This window comes from Hemicordylus capensis, chromosome 13 (assembly GCF_027244095.1).
Source record: "Hemicordylus capensis ecotype Gifberg chromosome 13, rHemCap1.1.pri, whole genome shotgun sequence".
Classification (NCBI taxonomy): Eukaryota; Metazoa; Chordata; class Lepidosauria; order Squamata; family Cordylidae; genus Hemicordylus; species Hemicordylus capensis.
The window spans coordinates 9,295,341-9,305,549 of NC_069669.1; the positions used below are offsets into that span (position 1 = coordinate 9,295,341).

General features: G+C 52.4%; 1 protein-coding gene and 1 long non-coding RNA gene across 3 annotated transcripts in view; one reads left to right on the forward strand and one right to left on the reverse strand.

Annotated features, from left to right (window-relative positions):
• The window catches only part of RAB11FIP3 (RAB11 family interacting protein 3), a 94,898-nt gene extending 89,362 nt beyond the window's left edge, over positions 1–5,536 (reverse strand). For both annotated transcript variants that reach the window (XM_053276702.1, XM_053276701.1), the window contains exon 1: positions 4,037–5,536. In XM_053276702.1, the coding sequence (XP_053132677.1) occupies positions 4,037–5,020 (984 nt within the window). In that variant the 5' untranslated portion in view covers positions 5,021–5,536. The remainder of the gene's footprint in view (positions 1–4,036) is intronic.
• A 128-nt stretch (positions 5,537–5,664) lies between these two features.
• LOC128336688 (uncharacterized) lies at positions 5,665–9,827 on the forward strand. Its single transcript, XR_008312037.1, has 2 exons — positions 5,665–5,776; positions 8,813–9,827. It is a non-coding gene; the product is annotated as an uncharacterized LOC128336688 (long non-coding RNA).
• The last annotated feature ends 382 nt before the right edge of the window (positions 9,828–10,209 follow it).

The window sequence follows — 10,209 nt, forward strand, 5'->3', positions numbered from 1 at the left end:
ATCTGAAGGCAGATTTTAGTGACCAACTCTGCAGTATTCACAATGGAGCCATGGTGGTGTAGTGGTTAGAGCACGGCTAAGCAACTTTGGCCCTCCTGCAGATGTTGGCCTACAACTCCCATAATCCCATAATCCCTGGCGATTGGCCACTGTGGCTGGGGATTATGTGAGTTGCAGTTCAAAAACAGCTGGGGGGGCCTAAGTTGAGCAGGCCTAGGTTAGAGTGTTGGATTAGGACCAGGAAGACCCGAGTTCAAATCCCCATTCAGCCATGGGTGACTCTGGGCCAGTCATGTGTCTCTTGGCCTATCCTACCTCACAGGGTTGTTGTGAGGATAAACTTAACCATGTCTGGGCTCCTTGGAGGAAGAGTGGGATATAAATGTAAAAACAAAATTTAAAAAATACAATAAAACTGAGTGAAGCTACACACCTCACAGAAACACACACCCTACAGAAGAATCTGGCTAATCCACCACATAGCTTTAGAGTAGCGTCAGTAGCAACACAAGACAGAATTCTTTCCTCCGGCTTCCTCGTTCGCCCTAGTTTTCCCCGCAACTGAGATCACATCATGCACCACAGCAAATGTGACCTACAAGGAGGTTCTAAGAAAGTTAAACTCACCCAGACAGTACAGAAGTTCAGTGGAGTTCTTATGCCAGCGAAAACACAAGACGATATCAGCTATCAATGGTTACGTTGGACACTGACTTATACAGAGGCAAGCCACTGATCCATTTTGGTCAGTATTAAGTGAGGAGAGCTGGTCTTGTGTTATCAAGCATGATTAGTCCCCTTAGCTAAGCAGGGTCCACCCTGGTTTGCATTTGAATGGGAGACTCCATGTGTGAGCACTGTAAGATATTCCCCTTAGGGGATGGGGCCGCTCTGGGAAGAGCATCTAAGTTCCAAGTTTCCTCCCTGGCCGCATCTCCAAGCTAGGGCTGAGAGAGACTCCTGCCTGCAACCTTGGAGAAGCCGCTGCCAGTCTGTGCAGACAATACTGAGCTAAACGGACCAAGGGTCTGACTCAGTAGAAAGCATCTTCCTATGTTCCAAATCTGGAAGGAAATGGCTTCCGATTTCTGTGTAGTGGGCCGCTGGACTCCAATTCAGTAGGTAGGCTCCACACAGAAGCAACACATGAAGAGTGGGGCTTTCCGGGTGCAAGTTCACCCCACTCCCTAGGAGTGATGGCCTAGGGAAACTGGTAGCATCACAAGATCAGGAGATATATTCCTCCCCACACTATACCACTCCAAGAAATACAAAACCCCACTAAAAGACTGCTGGAAAATGTGCCAGAGGCAGAATATTTTATATATGAACAGAAAAGCCCTGCTGGATCAGGCCCAAGGCCCATCTAGTCCAGTTCACTTGAGTTGAGTGTGTTAACGTAGGCAGAGGGGCTCTCATTCTGAAAAGGGGAGCTCGGCCGGGGGGGGGCTCTCTTTCCCTCCAGATCTGTCTTGCTCAGGTGACAGGTTTGGGGCTCCCCAGACGCTTCCCAACCAGATGACTCTGGGAAGCCCACAGGCAGGAGCTGAGGAATTCCTGCTGTTGCTCCCTGCACCTGGGATCGAGAGGCTTCTTGCTTCTGAAGCTGGAGGTGGCCTCTAGCCCTCAGACGAGTAGCCGTTGATAGCCCGGTCCTGCATGAGTTTGCCTAAGCCCCTCTTCAAGCCGAGAAAGGGCATCCGCACATCCCACACACCATCAAGTGCAAAGCAGGGTTGCTGGAGTGTCGTTTTCAGGGCTTGCTTGTGGTTTCACAACTCAGTCCAGAACACACACAGTCAAGTATTGCCTGTGACCTTAGCACATCCTGGCACATGGGCGTTCATCCACACAGCTAGTGTTCAAGGGGATGAATTTGTTTCAGTTCTGCACGTGGAAATAGGTAGGGAACTCCTGAATGCAAGAGAATGGTTATGGCATGGTGTGTGTGTGTGTGTGTGTGTGTGTGTGTGTGTGTGTGTGTGTGTGTGAGAGAGAGAGAGAGAGAGAGAGAGAGGTGTCTACACTAAACTAAGAAGCACCCAAAGTGATGCCCCAGAAATAAGATGCTGCCACAGAGTGTCAGACCGTCAGTCCATCTTGTTCAGTATTATCTACACAGACTGGCAGCAGCTCTCCAAAGTTTCAGGCAGGGGTCTTTCCCCCTCCTACCTGGAGATGCTGCCAGGGATTGAACTGGGGGACCTTCTGCACATCAAGCTGCCTTCTGCCGAGTCAGACCATTGGTCCATCAGGCTTGGTTATGTCTACACTGACTGGCAGCAGCAGCCCAAGATTTCAGGCAAGGGTCTTTCCCTCTCCTAGCTACCTGGAGATGCCGAGGATTGAACAGGGGACCTTCTGCATGGAAAGCCAATACTCTGCCACAGTCCCTCCCTGGTAAAGGACAGCACTGGCCCAAGGCTACACCACAGAGCAGGGTGTAGGGCTGGGCCCTGAGAAGCAGCAGTCAAGAGCTTTGCAATTCTAGCAACTCAGCACACTTGCAGCAGATCCGAATGAACACAACCGCAAATCGGACACAACTAAATATACACACCAAGTTGCCTCTGCTTAGCTTTTTAAAAAATTATTAAACACTGTCTCATGCACACAACTGGAAGCCTAACCTTGCCAGGGGGGCGGGGGGAAAGCCTGCAAGGAAGGGCAAATTTCGCTCAGCCCCATCTGGGCCATCATGAGTAATACATCACAGCTGCAGAAGGTAGAGAATGATGAATGAAGCAGAGAACTGGGGAGAGATGGGCATCAACACTGACCAGATGCCACCATCTTGCCATCACAGTCTCACACCTAGTGTGTGTAGCCGCTGCAACAGGTCATGAAGTTAAAACCCTCCAAAAGCACATTCAGATGTAGTCCCAGTTTATACAGGCAGCAAAATCAAGATATAGAGCCTGTCCTGGGCTGTGCCGTTTGAGATGGAGAGAGGCTTACGGACATAAGAACAGCCCTGCTGGATCAGGCCCAAAGCGGCCCATCTAGTCCAGCATCCCATTTCACACAGTGGCCCACCAGATGCCCCTGGGAAGAGGTGAGGGCATGCCCTCTCTCTCCTGCTGTTGCTCCTCTGCAACTGGGATTGAGAGGCATCAAGCCTCGGAGACTGGAGGTGGCCCACAGCCACCAAACTAGTAGCCATGGATTTGTCCTCCATGGATTTCTCTAAGCCCCTTTTAAAACCATCCAAACTAGTAGCCACCACTACCTCCCACGGCAAAGAATCCTATAGATTGTTTAAGCACTTCCCTTTTAGACAGAAAGAGAAAAGCAAACCCCAAAGGCCTTGCATGCAGAAAGCTAGCACACAAGGGAGAAAGGCTAGCTCCAGAAAGCTATTTTTCTAGGTGCGTGGAGCAGGTTCATGAGATAGCGATCAAACATGCAAACTCCACCTTGCATCCTGAAAGGGTGCAGTTTCTCCCCCACCGCCCACAAATCACTGCCACTGACTTTATTTGCATATATTAACCAGGCCTTAGGTTATACATTTGCTTGTAAGTAGACCTCAGAGGCTGTAGCTTCCTTGTGAACACAAACAGGACTGTGAACCAGAAGAAGAATCGTCTGAACAGGGAATACCATCAGCAAAAGCTCCTCGGAACAGGTTCCTAGCCCAAAATTCACTTCCCAACACTTTAAAAATGCCAGCACAGTAGCTAGAGTGTGTTGGACTAGGACCAGGAGACCCGAGTTCAAATCTCCATTCAGCCATGGACCTCACTGGATGATCTGAGCCAGTCACTTATCTTTCAGCCTAACCTACCTCACAGGGTTGTTGTGAGGATAAACACCATTATGCCCACCACTCTGGAGTCCTCAGCGGAAGAGCAGGATAAAAATGTAAAGACACGCCGATAGAAAGCACCTGCAAGCCGATAAATTGCAGAAGCAGCTAGGAGAGGAATAGAGAATCATTCAAAGGCAGAAGAACAAAACCACAAGAGGCTGATTAATTGCATAGAAGGTAAGAGAAGCCAGCAGCCTCCGACTCACATAGGCAAACTAACCTTACCTGTTCTGCTCCATAGACGGTGGCAAACTGGATGAACTCCTCTATCCGGACAAAGCCATCGCCATCGCGGTCCAGGGCATCAAAGACGGCCCGGAGGCGAGGAGAACCTTCTGGAGAGGGTGGGGATTCCTCCTCGACCACCACCAGATGCTCGGCCTCCCCGAACTCCACGCGAGGACTGAGATCACTGGCTGGGTGGAAGGCAGGGAAGAGGTCCACGCCGGTACGCCCCGGGGGCCCCCCCACAGCCAGGCGGCCGTCTGAGGGCCTCGCCAAGGAGTCCCCCTGGGGGCCAGAACCATCCCTGTCTTTAGTCCAAGGGGCGTCGAAGAGGAGCCCGTTGGTCTCCTCTTGAGAAGGCTCCATGCCGAAGAGCAGGTGCCTTTCTGCGGCCAGCGCCTCCCGAGTCTCTGCGTCGCCGGCTTCCTCGGGGATCTCCTCCACTGCAGCCAATTGTAAATCCCGCAGGGCCAGGCCCCCGGTCGGGTCTAGGGGGTCCCCTCGCGCCTCTTCCTCTGCTCCTGCGCTCCGCTCCACGGCCATCCCGTCCCGCACCGGATCCAGCCTCAAATCCCAGCCCTCCCCGGGGCAATCGGGCAGATCCCCTGCACCTGAGTGGCTCTCCTCGCTGCTGATTGGCCCACTGGGCTGCGGGTCCACCACGAGGCCCAGCTCCCGGCGGCGGGTCAGCTCCTCCGGGGCGAGGAAGGGCTGCGGCGGCGGGTCTCCCTCGGCGAGGTGGATCCCGTTCAGGACCGGCTCCGGGGCCAGCGGCGCTTTCTCGCCGGCGCCGCCGCGCAGGATCAAGGGGGCGCCCCCGGCGGGGCTTTCCCGCGCCAGCAGCACCAAGTCCGTGTTCGCCAAAGGTCCTCTCTGGGGGTCCAGGAGGAGGAACGTCCCCGCCAGGTGCCCCAGCGCCAACCGATCCGGTTTGGCGCCCGGGTGATCGGAAAGCGTCCTGAGCAACTCCGGTTCCATTTTCATCAGAGATGGAGGGAGGCGGGGATGAGTCGAGAGCGGCACAGGGGCGGGCAGGCGGGCGGGGGTCCCTTCCTTAGCGGCAGCTGCCCAGACGCTGGACCCGGAGCGGGCTCCGGATCTCGGTGCCGCCGCGGCGGAGCCCTCGGGCGCTTCCGATCCTCCCCCGGGGCCAAGCGGGGCGCCGCGGTGCCATCACCTGGCCTCCATCCTCCGCATCTCCAGGCGGGAAAGGCCCCCCCAGGGGTGGGGAAGGAGGAGGGGGCGCTACGAAGAAAGGAGGCGGCGGGTTCCCCGAGCGATCCGGCTCCCAACGCCCAGAGCAGAAACTGCAATCCAGAACAGCCTCAACCCGAAAAAAAGGAATATAGATTCTGCCCCAAATAGATTCAGATCGGGTTGGAAACCTATTCAGACCCAAAAAAAACAGAGCTCGTGATCCAGGACAGCCACAAAACCCGAAAAAGGAAATATAGATAGCTATAATTTTCCTGCAGAGCGGAAAAATCCGCAGCAGCGGAGGAGGGGCGAGGGGAAAGCGCTGCGTTCCCCGGCAAGGCAGGGCCCTGCTCAGAGGCGCCCGGCCAGAGAGGCTCCGGAGCCAAACCGGAGTGAAATCGAATCCGGAGTCCCCAACTCAGAAGGGAGATCGAGACGGGCGGGGGTCTCCGCGGGCCTCTTTTGTCTTCGCCGTCGCCCTGAAATCCCCCACCCGGCGACGAGATCGGATCCTGGCGGCGCTGAGCTCCCCTTGCGGCAAAGGTGCGCGGCAGGCGAGCGCCTCGCTTCTCTTCTCTGCAAGCCGGCGGCCGCTTGGCTCTGTCTGCCCGGCGGCGCTCCGGCAGGCTCCTCCCGTCCGGGGCGGGGGACCAGGAGCAGGAGGCTGGCTTTGTGTCTCACCAGATCAGGCTCCACCCGTTGCCTGGACGGCGGGGAGAGGGAGAGGGAGCAGGCGTCGTGTGAATGAGTCATGCTTGCAGCAAAAGGGAGCAAGGGCGCGAGAGGGTTAAAAATCAGGGTCATCACCCGGAGGCGGCTGGAGGTAGCCATGCCCTCATCTAGCCCGAAGGGTGCCAAGCTTAGGTCCCCCGATGTTTGTTTGATTGATTGATTGATTGAGTGCCGTCAAGTCAGTGTCGACTCTTAGCGCGACCACATAAATAGATTCTCTCCAGGATGATCTGTCTTCCACTTGGCCTTGAAGGTCTCTCAGTGGTGCCTTCATTGCTGTCGTCATCGAGTCCATCCACCTTGCTGCTGGTCGTCCTCTTCTTCTCTCGACTTCAACTTTCCCCAGCATGATGGACTTCTCAAGGGAGCTGGGTCTTTGCATAATGTGTCAGAAGTAGGAGAGTTTGAGCCTGGTCATTTGTGCCTTGAGTGAAAATCTTGGATTGATTTGTTCTAAGATCCACTGGTTTGTTTTCCTGGCTGTCCATGGTCTCCTCAAAAGTCTTCTCCAGCGCCAAAGTTCAAAAGCCTCAATGCTTTTTCTATCTTGCTTCTTCAAAGTCCAGCTTTCACATCCATAGCTGCCAGTCAGTGTAGACAGTACTGAGCTAGGTGGACCAAAGGTCTGACTCAGCAGAAGGCAGCTTTCTTTGCTGCCAGGGACAGCTTACAGGCTGAAGCAGACCCACCTAGTTTCACCATCTGGTCAACATTATTTTCCCCACTCTCCACCCTATCCTATCTCCTACCCCCTCTTTGGATAGGAAGCTGCCATCAATCAGTCAGATCCTTAGTCCATCTACTGGCAGCAACCCTCCAGGGTTCATTGGTGGGCCAGCAATCCTTGGAAGGGATGGCGCTCCAATCGATTCAAGCGGAATCAGGGTCGATTCAATTCGAACTTGAATCAGGCCCTTTATCCTAAGGGCGATTCGATTCGAGTTGGAATCACTTGAATCACCCTGATTCGAGCTCGAATTGATTCAGCTCAAATCAATGTGCACATCTCTAGTCTGTGTAGACCAGGGCTGCTCAGCTTTGGCCCTCCTGCAGATGTCAGCCCACAACCCCCATAATCCCTGGCTATTGACCACTGTGCCTGGGTATTACGTAGCCCCCAAACAGCTGGGGGGCTGAAGTTGAGCAGGCCTGATGTAGACAATACTGAGCTAGATGGACCAATGGCCTGACTTGGTATAAGGCAGCTTCCTAGATTCCTATGGATCTTTCCAAGCCCCCTACCTGGAGATGCAGGTATTGAACCTGTGACCTCTTGCAGGTGCTGCTCTGTCCCAGAGCTATGGCTTCACTTTCCCCCTTGAAACTGCCGTACTGAGTCAATCAATCCATTGACTGGCGGCAATTCTCCAGGGAGTGAAGCTCTGGGGACCTTCTGCATCATGCAGACCGTGTCTTCTGCTCCTCAACGACAGCCCTTTCCAAAGGTTCTCTCTTTGCTACTCAAACTGGCTGCAAGTAGGGTCGTTCTGCGGTTCTACCCCTGTTGTGAACCCGAAGGATCTGTTTGCCTGCCTGGTGGTATCTTCCTTATCTTACCTGGCACCCGACAACTTCTGTCCTGTGTGTTCCCAGGCTTGAGTAGTAATGTTTTCCCCCCCCTTCCCCTGCTTACCATCGGTTTCACTGTCCCTTGGTCAGTTTTAGATCTGTGGGAGTGTTGTGTCAGTTTCTTGTGTCAGTTTCTTTGCTTATTTTCCCCTTTGATTTAATAGTATTAAGTGTTTGAACTGTGGCGACCGTTTTCTATCTTGTAATTGCATCTGCGGCACTGCTGAGACCTTTCTGTAAGCCTCCTTTGGGGAGTGAAGCAGAGAAGACACCTTAAAAATAAACCGCGGTGGGGTATGCAGGCAGATGTTCTCAGACTTTGACTCTGGGTATGGCCGCATCAGGAGCTCCCAAATTTGAGGGGGGGGGTCCCCAAGTGTAGTGGGCTACAGTTCCCCTCACAGATGCTCTCCCACACAGCTTCAGTCCGTTGCTCGTGGGACTGAATACATTTTTATTTGTTCATTTTATTGTTACACTTATATCCCACTCTTTCTCCGAGGAGCTCAGAGCAGTGTACATGGTTCTTTTTATCCTCACAACAACCCTGCGAGGTAGGTTAGGCTGAGAGATACGTGACTGGCCCAGAGTCACCCAGTGAGCTTCATGGCTGAGTGGGGATTTGAACTCGGATCTTCCCGGTCCTAGTCCAACACTCTAACCACTACACTGTGCTGGCTCATTGCTATATATTCCCCAGTCATACCTAGGGAGTTGCCTTTTACTGAGTCGGACCCTTGGTCCCTTTAGCTCAGTATTGTCCACTCGGTGATTGCACCTGCACCTCTTGAGAAACACCAGCTGTAATAATTGTGTACGGCTGTGCACAGTGCATGGAAGTCAAACAGTTCAGAGCGGTCATAGGAACACAGGAAGCTGCCTTATGCTGAGTCAGACTACTGGTCCAGCTCACTCAGTATTGTCTGCACTGACTGGCAGCAGCTCTCCGAGGTTTCAGACAGGGGTCTCTCTCCCAGCCTTACCCGAAGATGCTGCCAGGGAGTGAACCTGGTGCCTGCTATGGCTCCATCCCCTGAGGGGAATATCTTACAGTGCTCACATCTAGCCATCCACCCAAATGCAAACCAAGGCAGACCCTGCTTAGCAAAGGTGACAATTCTCACTCGAGTAGCTACCACAGACCAGCTCTCTCCTCCTCCCCAAATTAATGTCGCCCAGTTAAAGCAAACTTATTGGATTGATCGTATGACTCTAAATTGATTGAGCTTGCATATGAGTAGTGCAATCTTTCTGAAGTGTGTTTTGTTTTCTTTTAAGGTGATGCATATCTGGCTGCGAATCGGATTCCTGGATTTAATACATGGCTCCACAAACGAGGAGGGTGGCTCCTTCAAACAACTCAGCCGCCCGCCCCGTTTCCCCCTCCAGAAGAACAATCTGTGAACCGCGACATTTATCGCCGTTCTTCCTCCAGCCGCCGCTGCAGAAGCTTGAGCGGTGACGTCACACAACGCCCGCAAGCGGGGAGACAGTTGAAGTCTCTTTTCCGATGGCCGTCAGACGAGCTGGATGCGCCTGCGCCTAAGGAGGCCTGATTTAAAGGGGCAGCTACCTTTCTTATCAGATGAGTTGGATCTTACCCCTGATAAATGTTTTTTTGACCAGTTCGTGTTTAGGGTTGCCAACTAGGGACTTCTATAGAGTCTATGTGGCTATTTGGGGGACCAAATGACTCCCTCGCCTTCATTAGGAGGAACAGAGACTATTTTGGGGACCAAAAGACCTCCCCGGGGTGGTTTTTTTTTTTTTTTTTTTTGCATTAGGAGGAATAAGGACTATTTGGGGACCCAAACAACTTTTTTTGCATGTGTTTTGTGGTGTCCAAAGTTCTGGGGAGCAGCTGGAACATTTTGCTTGCTCAGAACACTTTGCTACCATGAGTAGCTTCTCTTCCTCCTGCTCCTTTCCCTTCCTACTGACCATCCATCCAATGGAACGTAGGAAGCTGCCATATACTGAGTCAGACCATGGTCTATCCCCTTAGGGGATGGAGCCGCTCTGGGAAGAGCAGAAGGTTTCAAGTTCCCTCCCCGGCTTCTCCAAGATAGGGCTGAGAGAGATTCCAGCCTGCAACCTTGGAGAAACCACTGCCAGTCTGGGAAGACAATGCTGAGCTAAATGGACCAATGGTCTGACTCAGTATGTGGCAGCTTCCTATGTTCCTAAATAGGCCATACAGCCGCTTGAACACATTGCTTTGTTTTCATTTGCAATTACCTATTTTTCTTATTTTAGACACTTGGCACACTTAAAATAAACCGACTGAGCAAAATGAAGACTGAAAAAGAAACCCGTCCCTAATGCTGAATCACCCAGTTCTTCTGAAATAATACAAACACCCCAGAAGGTGTCGTTACGTAGCGGGGATATTTAATATGCCTTTATTTAGCCTGCAGGGAAACTTGTTCAGGTCCAAATAAGGGAAGTGAAATCTGTTACTGGAAGTAAATATGAAAGGATTGAAATGAATGCACAATATCCAGACTGGAGGAAAGGAAAAATCCACACACAGAGACCCAGCTCAGAGAATATATGCAAATACATGACAGTTCCCTTTGCAGTATTAAAGCTACGAATACAATTACGGACCAAATAAACATTACACAGAGTAATGCATATGTTTTCTCCATTTCTCTCCCTCCTTCTATAAACAG